Genomic DNA, 18,402 nt, shown 5'->3' on the forward strand with positions numbered 1-18,402 from the left:
CTTTTGCTTAGGTTAGGGTTTAGAATTAAGGGTAGTCTGAATAATTATTTTCTCGGAAGGTTCTCGAAAATTGTACCTAGTAATCTCTAGAACATTCAATTAGGGTATAAATAGAGTGTTGTTAAACGTTAAGGGAAGTTCACAGTTTTAGTATTGTTCAAGTGTCAAATTGTAATAACGTATCCAGTAAAGTTCTTGTCGTTTTTGTGAATAAATTGATTTAAAGTCCCCACAAGTGTTTCAATACGTAAAGTTCGTTCGTGTGTGTTTGTGAGTATTTCCCGATTTCGGTTCGTATATATTTTATTGTTACATTTTATATTTTTTTAATAACACTGTTCTGCTGTATTAAATTTTTATTTCCTTTAATATAATTTTTATGAATGCATATTCTTTTGGCAATTATCCCACTAGCGCGCCTCTGGCTCAGTATTTATCCGTCGATAACAATGGACAAATCCCTTAAAACAGGGTGATACCTACCTGCTCCTTATGAAACGACATAATTTTGCAATGCGGACTAGGGAAGTGACAGAATTTATTGACGGATCACCCTGTAGCACTTTTGAATACTTAATGAGATTTTATTACTCTACACTCTTTTGAAATAGACTATAGCATAAAGTTGAATTGTCCATTTTTAAATTTGATATTGAATTTATAGAATTAAAAAACATTTTACTGTCCAAAGATCCAGCACTACAATAAACCCTCACGGGTTTTAGTGTTGGGTCGAATGGACCAACTTACTTTGAACCTAACCCAACTTATACAACGATGCTACCTGCTACTTGCCAAAGCCTCGATGATCCAAACTCTACAATGGCCCATTGTACCTGTGTTAATCTGACAGACACAGGCTCGTAAGATGCATTAGCATTACACCATGCAATATGTTTCATAAAGTTTTGTATGAAAATATGTTTATTGGAACATGCTAAAACATGAAAGGAAACAATAAATGTTTGAAACATTTGTTTGACAATGTAGAAATAGTTGTGAAATATTTGTTGATGAACCCGAGATGTCGGGTGCGAGTGAGGATATACACTTGAACATCGAAAGATGCTTCATATGTCATCAAATTGTGCATTCGAAATGAGTACACAAAGTACTGAAAACGAAGCGCCGTGGCTATACTGGCCAAAAACTCCGCCTTTTGATGAGGAATTGCTCTTTCATTTATGAAACTCACTAAAACATCAGCACTCTAATAATTACTCTGTAAAAACAGTATATTTTATGTTGCATTTTCCAACTCCGAAATTTGAATATTTCAGTATGCGGAATATTGGACAGATCCATATCCAATTTGAGGTTAAAATTCAAGATCACAATGTGTAATTTACTTACTCTGAAATATGAAAAAACAGTTTTTTAGTTGATGAAACGACTATTTGTGTAGAACAAAAAAATTAATACCATACAAACTTCTCAATAAACAACATGCATACTATCGAATGATAGTAATAAGTCATCAATTGCCGTATTTAGACTTCGATAAACTTTTATAAAGCTATAAAGCTCCATCAGTACATCACACAAGAGCTCATGCTGATTGAATTCGAACATTAACTGTTTTGGATTTCGCTTGTCACCTGATATGCTTTATTGAAGGATGTTATTAATGATGCATGTGCAGTCTTCAGCAAAAATTATTGATTAAGATTATTAGATTATCTACATTCTTGGTTAAGAAGAAAATCATCACAAATGCCCAGTTCTGCTTTCGAGCTAGAAGAGATACAAATGATGCAATTTTTTTGTATGATGTTTATACCGAGATAAATCGACGCGAAGCTACTGCGGCGGTATTCTGTGATTCATCAAAGGCATTGACTGTATGAACCACATAATACTGTTGCTAAAGTTTTATCACTATGGCGCTAGACCGCCAGAGGTATCTCTCAGGAATACTCCGATGAGTTACCTGTAGAATGTGGTGTGCCTCAGGGATCAATACTCAGACCAACTCTCTTCTTACTCTACATAAATGACTTGGCCAGAATAAAATATTTCACGAGAAATAACGCTGTTTGCGGACGACACGAGTATACTCTGGAATAATAAAGTTATTTATGAATATGGCAAAAACTAATATTATGTCTTTCAAAGGTGAATTAGATGAGCTTGTCATGGGTGAGGATGTTATAGGAAGAGCTAAACATACAGGATTTCTAGGTATTCATATAGAAAGTAGACTGGAGTTCGATGAACATGTTTCGAATTTAAATAAAAAATTGTCGTATGCATTGAGAGTAACATCGAATGAACTTGGTCTTTCTTTCGCCAAAGTTGTGTACCATTTCTTAGTAGAATCCCACTTGATATATGGAATTTCATTCTGGGGGTTGTGTGATATGAATCTCTGGTTTTGTACTACAGAAATGTGCAGTAAAATATACGTGCAAAGCAAGAATTCGAGATTCCTGTAAACCTCTTTTTATTAAACACAAAATGTTAACATTATATGCAATTTTTGTTATGGAAACGGTAGGTATGTATAATTGAAAACAAAATATTCACAAATTTGACACTACTTACACACGTCCCTCCACCCGTCAAGCTGGCAACATTGAGCTACCGATCCCATCACTGACAGTAATTGAAGATTTAGTAATTTATGAAGGAGGTAAGATGTTCAATCGCTTACCAAAACACATTAAAGATATAAGTTCCGTAGAACATTTCAGAAAGGGAGTAAAAGCTCTCCTGTTGGATAAACCCTATTACGGTTTACAAGTATTTCATAATGACGCATTTTAACTCGAGGTTGTTTTAATGTATTTTAAGATGTTTCTCATGTGCTACATTTTATATATTGTTTTAGTATGAGTCATTCTCTAGTATAATGTCGTTGTCGAATTATTGTCCCATTTCTTCTTTCTATGTGTGTATTTTACTTAACCTTAATTTAAGATTGTTTTAGGCCTTTACTTTGATAACAAGATTTTGTCTCTCTGTCTTTCAGTCGCCTGAACTGTAATAGTAAAGAAGTCTGGAACATGTGCAATTTTGTGTTGTTCGATAAAAAGGTCTCAAAAGCGTTTTACATCGCACTCACACATGACTATTGAATATGCTTGAAAAAGTTATTGTATACTGACCTAGCACAACATTTTAATAGAATTTAATTTTTTCCATGTTGGCAATATTGCCCAATTTTTGTGAAACAAAATTTTTTGGGAGTACGAAGTACTGTACCACGACTCAAGTCCTTAGGTTTTGTAACAAGTTGCAGTTTAACAAGTTTCAAATCGTGTTGGACATTTTCTTTGATTTTCACCAACTCCTGGGGTGAATAAAACACCTCAATGTAAAATACAAACATTGTTTCAAAACACGTCAGTGCTGAAACATTTTTCGATATTATTACCACAATACCTCAACAAAAACTTTGTTATATAGCATATCCATGGGACATACAGCATGAAAAAACCACTGGGATATGGTACACGTCAATGATGAAATTTTGAAAAATACAAGCTATTAAATAAGCCACTTTATTTGTAAAAAATAAACTATCATTTCCTTTCCTTTCTTTGAAATTACTTCTAAGTGGAGAGTCATCCAGAACTTTTGATCACTCAAAAATATTTAGAAGCTTCATCACAAAACCTATAATCAAATTTGTCCATATACAGACTTTTTTTACTTTTTTCTCAGAAAACATAGAAAACTTTGATGGTGTATGTAATTGCAATGCAATTGTCCGTTTAATGACACATTTTCCTCTCCCTTCGCCATAGATGATAATTATAAATAGAATGAACGAAAGACCGAAACTGAAAGAAAATTCAATTGTTCTCCCTTTACGTTTCTCATAATGACGCACAAGAAACAAACACAAGGGAGCAATGTTTGGGGTAATGTGACAATCATTGAATCAGAACAGGGCCATAATCAGGTAATTATTGAATCTGGCTTTGATCGTCGTCTTATTAGGCACTGGGGATTTCACCCCTATTGCCTGCGGGCGATGGGTGACAATTATTCGCCCTGTTCTTCGTAGAAAAAAACAATATTTTCGTCTATTGTCATAGAACAGATTATCGTTGGTTACTGAATATTCAAACATTATCAAATTGAAAACTATTAAAGTCATCATTTTTTCCACACGAGAACAAAGCACTGATCCTTTACACACATTTCGCTAACCAAGTTAGCTTTAACAGGAGATTTAAGATAAGTTAGGCCCATTTATATATCATTAGCTACCTCAGGTAATGGGTGTCATCAAAATCATCAATTAATTCATCAAATGAATTACTAGTATTGTGTTAGTTTGTAAATAATACCTTGATTCTAATTGTCTTGAGAATCGTTGAAACACTCATTATGCTTTGAATAGTATCATATGCAAACCGTCTCTTTTTATTGTTGACATTGTAATATATTCACTAAGAAGAGTTCATTGAAATCAACTCCAAGTGGAAATCAATTTTAATATTCCGGTAAACTCCAATCTATTCTTTCAAATTACGATGTACAAAACGTAGGGTAATACGATAACAAAAACTTGGAAGTTAAATCAACATTCATAAATACATTACATACATTAAATGTATCTTCTTCTGTATCTGTAGAGTAAGGAGGGTGAGTGTAAGCCCACGCACTTAGGCCACATGTGACCCATTGTACATCCTCCCAAGGAATTGTCCTCCTAGGTCGTCGTCCATCCTGTCCTTTCCAGGAAGGTGGACAGGTCGCTGGGAGACATCTCCTTTATATCGGCAGGTGTAGGCCAAGTCTTGCCGAACACACACTCTCTTATTGACGATAACTCCGGGCACTCGCACAGGACATGCCTGACAGTCTCATCTTCCTGTTCACACATCCTGCATAGAGGTGTGTCCACTAGCCCCATATTATGTAGGTGTTTCCTTAGCTGACAGTGGCCAGTCAGAAATCCTACTGTAAGGCGTAGATTTTTCCTGGTCATCGCCAGATATTTCTTCGGCGCCAGCTTCCCAGGGTCGCCCAAGGTGATCCTGGCATGATTTCATCCTTTGATTTCATCCCATCTTTTTAAAGATTGAGCATGGGTGTAACATTTGACTAGTTCCGCAATTGTCGAAGTCATCAGGCCGTGGGTGCCGCTTGGTCCTAAAATTCTTAGTCCAGCCGCTTCCTTGGCTAAAGAGTCGGCAATGCGATTATCTTTACTCCTTTCGTGCCCTTTAACCCACCTCAGGATAATGTTATTATCTACCGAGGCTTTGGCTAAATCTTGGTGGCACTCTAGTGCTAGCCCTGAAGTAACACGGTATCTGTTCAAGGATAATAGTGCTTGTCTGCTATCAGTGCAGATTGTTATGTTTTTGCCCGAAATTCTTTTCTTGGTTATTTCTTTTGTGGCGATTGAGATACCAGCCAGTTCTGTTTGGATCACGCTGGTATTTCTTCCCATTCCCCATTTAATCCTTAGGCTTAGTGATCTGGAGTACACTCCACATCCTGAACCTTCTTTGGGTTTTGAGCCATCTGTATAAATCCGTATTGCATTTTTAGCATCTGACTCTGTGTTCTGCTTAATTTGTATTTTGTAGGGTTTATTAAACACAAACCTGGGTTCAATTGCATCACTTGTTGCCTGCAGCAGAGGTTGCGCAGTAAGCGCTTCCCGCCATAGGCCCAGCCTCAATCGACCCATTCCTACTTCTAGGTTTACACCAGCCGTGTGCAATCGTACCATGGCCATTAACGCAACCTCCTTAACGTACAGATCCAGAGGGGTCAGACCCGTGATTAATTACATTGCCGCGATTGGTGTTGTTCTCATGGCTCCTGTGATGTTTAAACAAGCCAGTCGCTGTATTTGATATAATTTTTGGATGGCCGTTGCTTGTAGAACTTTCGGTCCCCATGCAATGGCTCCATACGTTAACATAGGTCTTATTATTGCAGTGTATATCCAGGCGACTACACGGGGTGAAAGACCCCATGCGCGTCCCACTGTCCTCCGACATTGCTCATAAGCCACGTATGCTCTTTTTGCTCAACTCTGTAGATGAGAGTTCCATGTTAGCTTCTTGTCGAGGATAATACCAAGGTATTTCACCTCTTCAGAGAAGTTTAGTTGGCTTTTGAAGATTTCGGGAGGTTTTAAGCCCGTTAAACTTCTTTTCCTGGTGAAAAGGACCATCGCAGTCTTCTTGGGATTGATCGACAGTGAGTGTTCCTTACACCATGTTTCTATCAATTTGAGCCCATCCTGCGCTCTATCGCACAGTGTGTTTACAAATTTGCCGGTCTGCAAGATAACTATGTCATCTGCGTATGCATTTGTGTAGAATCTATTTTTGTTAAGGTGATTAATTAGGGTATCCAGAACTATGTTCCAGAGAAGGGGTGATAAGACCCCTCCCTGTGGACATCCCCTCATGACCAGTCCTTTAACTGTGATGTCTTCTACATTAATACTTATTGCTCTGCTAGAGAGCATCTGGAGTATCCATTCTCCTACTACCAGGAGTACATTCCTGGAGTGTAGTTGCTGGGTAATTGTTAGAAAGGTTATTTTATCAAACGCTCCCTCAATATCTATGAATATACCTATTCTATAGAATAGATATACCAATATCTATTCTTTGTTGTCCAATCATCTCTCGATTCTGCCAACCACATGGTGAATGTATCTTCTTGAATTCATACTTTATGAAAATCTTACCAATAAGATTTATTTTGATTTATTTAAAAATCCTATTTGAGGAAGCTATTGTATAGCGAAACACTTGTCGCAGTTTTGTAACCCTGTCAGAGTGATAATAAAAATAAATTTTATAAGTGAGTTTTCAATCTTGAGTTTCCCATTGTCTAATACGGATTGTAAGTATCTTCAGAATTTTTGCTGTTGAACATTTGAATTTTTTATTTTCAAACGGTTCATTTCGTTTCCCAAGGGATATGTAAATTCTGATTGAAATCGATGAAGTTCTGGCGTGCGATAGCTCTAAAAATACCGCTAATTTCTTGAACAATATTCAGATATTCCCTGTTTAATTCGAAAAACCAATTAGGTCTCATGAAAGAAGTTTTATGTCATTAATTCCTAATTTGCCGTTATAAAATTTCCAAATAACGCAATCCGTCAATCAACTCTATTGTTTCAGATCCATATCAAATGTTTGGACCCACAAGCAGTCGTTTAGCGAGTTCAGGTAAGCTTCCTAATCTAAAATAAATTGTAGATTGTGAATTTGGCCACAGTTTTTGTGTGTTCTTCCTATTGCAATCGGAATTGTGAATTTCTGTAGTCATGTTTCAAAGATCCACTATTAAAGCTCAATTTCACAAAATTGACCATCAAGAAAAAAACTTAGAAATTTGATGAAAAATGGCATTTATCTATACTGTAACTCCTTCAGGCGTGACTGAATAATTCACGCTTGTAGAAAGAAGGTGAGTAAAAATTTTACAATGTGTTTTCTAGGATAAACTCTAATTTCCTGTCAGAATGAAATTATTATGCTAAGAAAATGAACAATGTCTTCGTTCTCAGAAGAGATATTATATAATCGTTTCACAGAAGAGTTACTTACATATTTTTCTATGTCCATGATGATGATGATGTTTATCGACAAAAAAATCTAGACTACTTGTTATTTCGTGAATCGTTCATTCTACACTGTTCTAACAATAACTATTCATGATATGTGTGTTGAAAGTAAGGTTTTATTTTGTGAGTGTAAAAATTTGCGAAACGAGCGTAGCGAGTTGAGCTGGTGTAGACTTGAAAACGTTAAAGGAAATTTCAGCGAAACCGTCTTCTTAGCCTATCTAGAAGAGGAATCAAAAATATGGATTTCGTCAACTTTGTGGAGCAAGTTTTCAATGGTAAAGTCGGGTGCGCTCGTTAAAAATGGTATTGATACAAACAAATACTTCAAGATAATAGCATTCTTAAAGCGGAAAAATGAAAGTTATGGGCCCAAAAAATCAAAAACTCCTACGTTTGAACAAGTTCAGAGGTTTATAAATGAGGCCACTATATTCGGAATATATGGAGCCTGCCGGCGTGAAGAGCTGTGCCATTTATTAATGCAGTGCCAACTTAGTTAGTATAAACACGTTTGGGAAAATGCCCTATACATTGCTGAGTTTTTGAACCTCCCGGAACCAAAGTAATATACAAGTCACTTTTTCAGAAGGTCTTCTGCTTCTTTGCTAGCAGAATCAGGTGCAAATGTAACGGATATTAAGAAGCACGGAGGATGAAACTCTACAACAGTAGCTGAGAGTTACATCGATCAATATATTTCTTATAAAAAGGCTATTGCTGAAAGAATAATCCCGACAGCTAGCTCCAGCGTTACAGCATCGCCCTTTTCACTTCAGGAATTAAATGTTAATGCCCATGAAATTGTCAACTCGGAGACTTCAAATATATTACAAGGCTCTTCAACATCGCAAGGTATTAATATCAGCACTTGTTCTAATTGTACTTTTCATATCAATGTTCTAAAATAATAATATAAATAATGTAATTAATGTATATAATACATTTGTAACAGAATTTAATTGTATATATATATATATATATATATATATATATATATATATATATATATATATATATATATATATATATATATATATATATATATATATATATATTGTGTCTGAAAGTTGCTTCTTTGCATGATCTACACATCCAGGTATAGAGTTACTTATTTTCAAATTGATTACTTCCTTCCTTTCTTTGGAAGATTCCCACATTTTTTTGTATCAAGATGGAGTAGTAGAAAGCCAAAAACTTTCTTTCCCAAAAATTAATCACCCAAAAAAATAAAACTCCTTCAATTCATCATTTAATACTCTTGAAAATCATTAAAAATGTCACTTTTAATGACAGTTGTACAAAAAACATTTTATATTCAAGTACCAACAATCTTGTGAGATTTTCACTCAATAGTTTACAAAACCGCTACATGCTACACGCTGCAGAGTGGAGACATTAATTCAAAGTTCATTAACATAAAGTATGAACCATAATACACCAAAAGATTTAAATCAAATATCCGAGAAGGTGAACGAAAAAGTGGCGTACAAAATGTATTGCTCACTTCTAGGTAACCTTGACGACAAATTGTTGGAAAATGAAAGGTCGGAGATATATGAAATGTGCCATGAGGACTGTGAAACATACATCGGTCAGACTGAGCGAGCTATTGAAACTCGTTTCAAAGAACATCTGTTTAAAATCTGTTTTTTCGTTGAGCAGCTGTCGCCCCCATACGAACGACACCTCTCAGAAGTTGAGAAACTTGTGCGAGCTGAGGACTAACGAGGTCTCACCTTTTAACGTGTGATTCCTAAAACATATCCGATTTCAGAGACCAAAAAAATATAGTGTCGCGCATAACGCTTTGGAGAACGGCCATAGCGTGAATGAAAACTGCCTGAAATTGTTGAAATCGGGAGGGTGCTTTCGGGAGGCTGGACATAGCGAAATGGGGCATGAAAACTATAAACAGTTGATTTTCAATCTTTGTATGAATCGCTCTGTCAAAATTAGCACGAACTTTCACGAGAACGAGCAAATTTCCCGCGAATGTCTTAGCGAAATTAAGTCTCAAAGGTAAACTCTACCCACTTATACATAAATAGAGACCAGTTTCAGAGTCCTGAATAAGAAAACTTCATCTCCTAAACGTGGTGAAACGTGCATCAAGACTATTGTTGCAGTTCTAGTATTTGGGAACAATACTTGTTTGGATTCATTCTACATCAGAGATTGCAGTTCCATTTCAGTATTGAATTTTGATGTTGATAAGGGAGGGTTAATTACCCCCATTCTTCCCACATAAATTCGCCTTTAAAAGTGATACGGACGCAGAAAAGACAGCCAATATCCTATTTTTCTGATGTGAAACCTTTCACTGGACTCTCAAAACTTCCTCCACATGAATATGGATTTCTGGTGATAGAAAATTAATAATTTCAATTGAATACAGTGCCAATTGGCACTGGTCTTTAAAGACCAGTGAAAATGATCAGCTCATCGGGAATTCAAATAATTTCTACAGTAGAAGACCATAGGCTTTCACAGCGGAAGGGAACACAATCTCGGCTGATAGGCCGTGGTAGAATGGAACTTGTAGCCGAGACGTTTCGTCTGCTACTACGGCAGACATCATCAGTCTGATGATGTTTACCGCATTAATAGCCCGCATTTAATTCTCTTCAATTTCTGCGGTTGCATGAGATTGACCTGAGGTTTGTAACAAATACCTGTGTACGAACAAGAGTTTTTGTTGGTATGGCAGTGCATTGAAGGAAGAGCACAAATGCTCTCTGATAACTAGCAACTAGCTGCATAAACCTTATTAACTTCGTCAGATCTCGCGGGTTTGAATAGATTCGTATACAAAAGAATGTATACGTCATTTTCAATTCCATAGCTATATAGATTATTTTCTATAAGTTTTTTTTCAAATCATTTATTGGATTGCTTCAAAAGTCACATAGAATATCAAGAGAAATTTTTGAAATAGAGACAGACTTTGCTCAAAACTGTTGACAAAAAAAAGGGATTTCTTATTTATGTAGTAGAAGAGTTTAGTGTATGAACGCTCCCATTGACAACTTTCTTAATGTAAAAGTAAAAGACAAAGTGAGAGTAAAAGTTTGGTATATGAAACAGCTAGTGGTTTTTCGTCTAAAATAAGTTAGCTATTGTAACTTGTCTAAACCCCCTAAATTCAAGACTTTGTCATATCATTAAGAAATAAAAAATGTACCTACATAAATTAAAGTACATAATTTGAAAATCTGGGTTGAGTATCAGTATATTAAATCACGTTTTTTAAGGATTTATAACCTCTTTACAAAAAAGAAAACAAAACAAGGCTCACTAATTGCCAGCTCCATCAAGTTTTCTCTTCTGATGGTTTCACAGATTTCCTTCTATACAGACAATTAGCACCCCGATTCCCAAGCCATTTGGTCTGCAAACAAAATAACTGTCAGTATAAACGCACCCGGTTGAACTTGGGTGTGGCAACCAGATTTACGGCTAAAAAATGAGTTAAACACCAACTAATGTATGTTTAATGATAGCCCGCGGAATCCATTTGGCTTTTGTTTCACAGAGGGTGACTGCAGACCGTAACCCCCATCGAAATTAGAAACTTACATAACCTAGACGATTGACACGCGGTCTAACACGTGAAGGCATCGAATATGATAATTACGTGACGTGCTTTTGTTTGATTTGATTTCATTTCAACACGCAATTCGGTTTTCTCCCCTGAGAATTTTCATTGGGAATTTCTTGTCTAAGGATTTCAGCGTTTGTAAGCATGAACTGAGTATGACATTTAAAAATTATTATTTGAAGAATTCAACAAAGTATAATGAATGTAAAAGGTAGAACTGAAACCTTCGACGTGAAATAGATCCAAAATACTTTTTTTCCGTGAAAAAAGTTGGACATTTTATCTCTGATGACAGGTAACAAAATATCACTTTTTATGAAATTACTTTTTCCCCGGGAAAAAAGTGAGTACTTTTTCCTTGAACTATTCGGTACAACAGTCGAATTTTCTTGTGTTGAAATTATATTTTTTTCTGCCATGGACACAACTACCGTTGATGTACCTGGTCGCAAATCGGGTGTGGGTGGTATTTCAGCACTGCCAAACGTTCTAAACACTTTATTAGCTATTTCTGTCCTGTGTACTACCGATTCATCAACATAACCTTCAGCGACCGTTGATGACTTCCAACCTCCATGTTTCTTTAGTGTCATCAACTCTCCCACAGATTCAACTGCAGACGATCTTCGAAATGAATGACCTGTATATGAATTGGCATTTTCAAGTTGAAGAGCCACTGCTTCAGGTACCTTATAAAACTGATTGCTAGCCACAACCTGATTGATACATTTTCCATTGCGATATGCATAAAACAGGCGGCGATCCTTTGCTGCTGCTGGACGAAGGGCTATGTGCATTCGGTAAAATTTACTATATTCTTCAGTAACTACAAATCTCCTGTTTACATCATTCTTTGTTTGCTTGAGTTTCACAATTAATAACGTTCCCGAATCTTCAATATCATCTAATGTTACCTGGCTGATTTCATAAATTCGACAAGCTCCTGCAATCCCAAAGTCATTAATATGTGTACTCGTAAATATCGCAGCTTTCTTGGGCGTGTAACCTTTCCCAATTTGTTTCAGAAATGTAATTAGTTTGAAATATTTTGAAATGTCTACATTATTATTGGATTGTAACATACTTTTAATCATTGAATAATTCGACCACACTATTGATGGCTTTTGTTGTTGTGCCAGTTCTGAAAAATAAGCCAATAACACCGTCTCCGAGAAAGAACTGCATGTCTTTTTTATCTTCCATTCCATGAATCTTACGCGGTTTCATAAATTTTCCGCGATTTAACTGCCAATCATTTTTGTGACGCTACTTTCGCTGCTTCTACTAAGTCCTGTGGAGTCAGCGAAAACTCAAATCACAGAATTAAATTGACAGATATTTGATTTCCTATTGTCTGGTTTCCTAGCAACGCTATAATTACAACAGCTTACCTGTTTAAAAATTCAAATTTCACATCGATAATTTTCCGGCTTTAACATATTGTAATAATATGTTTTTTTTTCGATATTAAATCGTCGTTTTTCCCGTCACAGAAAAAAGTTGTGTATTATACACAGGAAAAATATTAGATTATGGCTCTCGGTTTTTTGTCTCCCTCCGCTTCGCGTCGGAAGACAACACAATCTCGAGCTAAAATCTAATACTTTTTTCTCTTGTATAATAAATAACTATTTCTAATCACCAGAAATGCAATAATCTTCCCGACGCACGTTCCACCAAGTGAGTTGGCGTTTTCAGGAGATGAAGAAAACTAATTTAGTTAATGTATAATTAATACAGGATGATTCAAATTCGATCCTCACCATTGGGATCTCGGAAACTATGAGGGATACGAAGATGGTTAAATTGGAGCAAAGTTCCGCATTTACCTGACTAACAATATGCCGCTGAGAAAGTTCTGAAATTCCGAGTATATCTGGAGATATCCGAAAAAAACAGAAATTTCGGAAAATGATTTTTAATTTTTCTGACTTTATTTTTCGAAGGATTCGAAAACAAATTGCACTTACACATTGCCACTTTTGTCCTACTACATAATGGTTTTTTCAGATTTGCTATCCGACGTTTCGTTTTCCGACCATCATCACCAACTTTATTATTTCTTATGGGCGCTACATTGGATTCTTTCTGTTTTGAATAGAAACAGATTTTACCTTTTCAATGATGTATCATAAGTTATCATTCCTTTTCGAAAAATTGGAGATATCGAAAAAAATGTATTCTTATCATAATAGGCTTTGAATTTGATGTTTCTAAATTTGACTTTCAATTTGTTACACTCAATGACGTTTTATTATTGTATAAGTCCTTGACTTTTTGGCGAAAAATAGCTTTCACGAATTAAGAAAAAAGAAATATGATTCAAATTTATTACAAATACGATAGAAACAGTGTTAGGACATCGTAAATGTATTTAAACTTGTATCCCGAGAGACGACAACCACATCGAACTCTGGCAAGTTATTGGATCAAAATCTCACTGAGTTTGGTTCGTTTGAAAAGTCAATGAAAAAATACGGAGACAGAATCAACTATCAAAATTTTTTAAATGAAGTGTATATGAGGTAAATTAGACATTGTGTCCTTTTCAAGGAAAATAGAACTTTGAACAATTAACAATAATTAACTAAAATGTAAAGAAAAAAGTAAATCACAGCAAATACTCAAAATGCTGGCCTCGTTCAAGATAACACAGCTGTGTCCTTCTTCGAATATTAATCACTGCACGAATAATTTCCCTCCTCCTCAATCTTCCGAACTCTCGAACAATGCTGTGTTAAAGGTCCTCAATATTTTGATATTTCCTCTGTTCATAAACTCTATTTTTCAGTGTACCCCATAAGAATGTATCCATAACACTCAAGTCTGGAGACCTTGCTGACCACCTCACTGGCCTATTATCACCAAACCGTTCAGTCAGGAAATTAGATACTGGTCTGGCAGTGTGCGATGGAGCACCATCATGTTGAAACCAGATGTTGTTATAGTTAGCCAAAGGTAGATCATCCAAATAATCTTCGAAAAAAGACATTAAAACTGGTGATAGGTTTTTCCATTCAGAATTCCGTAAAATAAATGAGGACCCAAAATTCAATCTTTGTAAATTTATGCCCACACGTTAATACTAAAACGCACTTGAGGTCGAATTTCTCGGAACTGCCTGGGGTGTTTATACTCCAAATGTGTTCCTTATTTCGGTTGAATATCCTACGATTCGTAAAAGTGCTTTCATCTGTCCAAATTACATTTTTCAAGAAAACAGGAAAATCAGGTCTTCTTATCAGCCAATTACAAAATTCTAGTCGCCTTTTGAGATATGTGTATTTTGTAACCTTTTAAACCGCTTTTTTTGAGATATATCCAAGCACTTGCATGACAAATATTAATTTCGGAGGAAATTTGACGTGTAGATTTCCCCGGGTTCATGTTTATCTGCAAATTATTAATTTTTATTGAAAAGGACACAATGTCTAACTTACCTCATACATACCTCGTTTATCAATTTTTTTAGTTTCCTGGTCCATTCTGTCTCGACTTTTGAAATGAAACAAACTCGGTGAGATTTTGATGCAATAACTTGAACATAGTTCGATGTGTTTGTCGTCTTTCGGGATACAAGTTTAAATACATTTCCAATGTCCTAACACTTTTTCTATCGTATTTGTAATAATGTTATATCATATCTCTTTTTTCTTCATTCGTGAAAGCCCTTTTTCGCCAAAAATTCAAATACTTGTACAATAACAAATTATCATTGAGTGTAACAAAGTGAAAGTCAAATTCAGAAACATCAAAGTCAAAGCCTATTATGATAAGAACTAATTTTTTTAAATATCTCCGATTTATCGAAAAAGAATGAAAACTTATGATACATAATTGAATCTGGTTCTATTCAAAACAGAAAGAATCCATTGTAGCACTCATGAGAAAAAATAAAGTTGATGATGGTGGCCGGAAGACGAAACGTCGGATAGCAAATCTGAAAATACCATTATGTAGCAGGACAAAAGTGGCAATGTGGAAGTGCAATTTATTTTCGAATCCTTCGAAAAATAAAGCCGGAAAAAAAACTATTTTCCGAAATTTCTGTTTTTTCCGGATATCTCCGGATATACTCGGAATTTCAGAACTTTCTCAACGGCATATTATTACTCATGTAAATGCGCGACTTTGCCTCAATTTAATCATCATCGTATCTCTCACAGTTTCCGAGATCACAATGGTGAAGATCGAATTTGAAACAGCATGTATACATCAATCATGGAGATATACATTTGATATATTTGGTTTGTCATCATATTCATGTGCTTATACTGACTTAGATTGCCATTATTTTTGTGGCAAATTTTTTAAAGAGTAGTTATCTCAATTCAAATTTTTTTTTCTATATATAATTTTTCAGGAAGATGGGTATTCAATGGTTTTATATATTCAAAATTTCCTCAGGTACACATATGCGGCCCCCTCCAACCTATAATGCCATAACTTATTCCATCTTCGAATATTTGAATTCAAGAATAACGACGAGTCCTTTGAATTTTTGAAGATCGGAGCTCAGTACACCCGTCGTATTTCATTACCATTGTACAGTTCAGTGCAGATAGCCACATTTTATTAGTGGTAATTCCCTTTTCATGTTTGTTGAATTATATGTACTTTTTGGCGCCTCTCTATGACGTTCGTTTCTTCTCTGAATGCATGTAACGCCATTGTTGATTTGTTGGTATGTTGGAAAAGACAATTCATCCCATACTCAGAGAGCTGGGTACTTACATTCCTTTTCGTGGTTCCAGTGTAGATGGATCCGGCACAACGACTGCTTCGCTTATGACTCTCTAGGGCCCTCAAAATGCTCTGTGGTGGTTTCCATATGGCTAAATATCTGTGACGTTGTGTTTCTATACAGAATACTCCCAATTATGTCCGTAATATTATTAACATACGGCAGAAAAGCTTTTTCATTGATGGGTTCATCTGGAATTACCTTGGAATTCTTTCCAGGTTCGTATTGCCCGCTCAAACTCAGGTTCGCTGTACTTATTTCCCTCGAAAGCATTATTCGGATGATTAAATTCCTCGAGTAGACTCTTAGATAAACAACCAGACTCTATCAATTAACGTTTTAATCACTCCTTCCATTTGTCGTTGGTGATTGAAGTTTTCATCTGCTTGTGTATGTTGGTTTCCTTTTTACTCTATGACCCAATGTTATAGCACACTTTTCTCGCTGGTACATTCAAGAAGGCAATTATTTCTTGGGTCTCTCGTTCCCTTTCCAATTTGATTTTTGCGTCAAAGAAGTTCACATATGAGAGAGATTCCTTCAATTCGTTTTTCATTCTCTCTTCGAACGATGAAAGCCGAGAACTCTTCCACGAATATTATTATTTCAATAATTTTATTTTTTTCCTTCGATAAGTCTCAATAATTGCCATAAACTGAACTGAAAGTGCTCTGGTCGTTTCTGGTCGTTATTCTAGTGAATAGCGATCAGCCAAACAACTGCTTATATCTCCAACCATCAGTAGAATATTATTTTTCCGCCCGCTTTCATCCAAAAAATTGAATTCCAGGCTTTGTGATTTCGTGTTCCAAAGCACGCTAATAAAAAGAAAGGTATAATGAAATAAATTTACATTTTTCCAACTGAAAGCGTCATATCAAATCAAAATTACAACGCGGTCCGAGTGGCACGCCAATTTCCACTAATTACGGTAACAAAGTAAAATGTCGGCGTAGTCCGTCGCCTGTTTGCGTTTTTACAAGAAACAGACCGGTGACGGTATAATTCAGTAATCATGTTTTTGTCAAACGCCGTATTAGAATTTTAAATGACATTTAACTTGTAAATTCGAAGTGGGCGGAAGGAAATAAACGCATGTTGTTCCGCCGACTGCGATTTGGTTACCTTTTTCCAACAGCCACCCGGTGTCTCGGACACATGTCGCAGAACTTTATTAAGACTTCGGATTGTTTAATAACCATGTATATTTATCAGTTCTTTCCATCAGTATTCATTACCATGTTAATGACAAGTAGAAACAAAACATAATTCTTCATAGTCAATTTTTGCGAAAGGACAAAAGAGAAAAGTATTTATTCTCGTAACATTATTATTCGTGTTGTTTAGTTTTACTAGAAGCATTCAGATCTTCTGATTACAATAACAATAATTCAGCTACACTAACAAGGAAATGAAATCATATCCGAAGCCTTCAACGCCAAATTGTTTTTGTTTGTGTCTCTCCAACTTTCTCAAAGAACGTTCTTTACAAGTAATCATTGATCTTTTTAATACACTTACCATCAATGCGGTTGATTTTTCTATCGGAAAATATCAATCTATTGAAAAATCCAGAAACTTCATTGAGTCTTTGACTTGTTTAATTATCATGTTTGCATATCAGGTTACATTATCAATATTGATCGACATGTTAATAATTAGTAGACTTGTTTTTAGTTGACAGTCAGTTTTTGCCAGAGAAAAATTGATTTATTCCCGTGTGCTTGTTGTGTATTAATACTTCAACATTTATTAGTATGTTTTTTGTTTCTTCAATAAATTTTCTATTACCAACACAGTAAACAAGAAAAAATATCATATCCAAAGGATTTTCTCGAACTGGCATGAAGATTTACTAACTAATCTTTGATGTTAGTACTTACCATATCGTTTTTCTTCGTCATTTTTCACCTTTCTCAAAAATGTTCCTTACATAAACAACGTTGTTGGTTTTCAGGGAATAATTTTGCCTGCAATCCTTTTTTTTTGTACATCAATGATCTATTGAAATATATATACAGTGCATTCCATTCAAAACGACCTATCCTGAATAACTTTTGCTGCAATGATTTTCAGGAAAAATAAAAAACACGTCAACAATAGTATACAGGGGGAAACATTTTGACATATTCACATTTGATGTTTCTTCCCTCATCGCACCCCAAGAGCATGTCATCAATTTTTTTTTAATGGATCACCCTATATTATCATTATCAGATGCTCCTTGATGAGCAGGTTTCAACAAAGTATAAAACATATGCTCTGAAGCTTATGGTTCTGGAGCTACAAATTATTTGAGTTGAAAACGAGCCACCCTGAATAACTTTTGAAACAATGATTTGCAGGTAAAATGAAAAAACAGGCCAACAATAAGACAGGAGGCCACATCTTGAAATATTCGTTCTAGATATAAATATGGAAGCCATAAATCAGAAAAAGAGATTTTTTATTAATTCTTGAATCAAAATCTGATGAGAAGAAAAAGTATTTCTTTAGTAA

At 35.4% G+C, this 18,402-nt stretch overlaps 1 protein-coding gene across 2 annotated transcripts in view; it reads left to right on the forward strand.

The window, feature by feature from the left end:
* The window catches only part of Ets65A (DNA-binding protein D-ETS-3), a 307,752-nt gene that overhangs the window by 241,600 nt on the left and 47,750 nt on the right, over window positions 1-18,402 (forward strand). For both annotated transcript variants that reach the window (XM_074170116.1, XM_074170111.1), the window contains exon 6: window positions 7,113-7,160. In XM_074170116.1, coding sequence (XP_074026217.1) covers window positions 7,113-7,160 — 48 coding nt within the window. The remainder of the gene's footprint in view (window positions 1-7,112; window positions 7,161-18,402) is intronic.

The sequence above is a fragment of the Leptinotarsa decemlineata genome, unplaced genomic scaffold (assembly GCF_025532065.1).
Source record: "Leptinotarsa decemlineata unplaced genomic scaffold, Ldec_3_MD MMD2_P_RNA_scaffold_11, whole genome shotgun sequence".
Classification (NCBI taxonomy): Eukaryota; Metazoa; Arthropoda; class Insecta; order Coleoptera; family Chrysomelidae; genus Leptinotarsa; species Leptinotarsa decemlineata.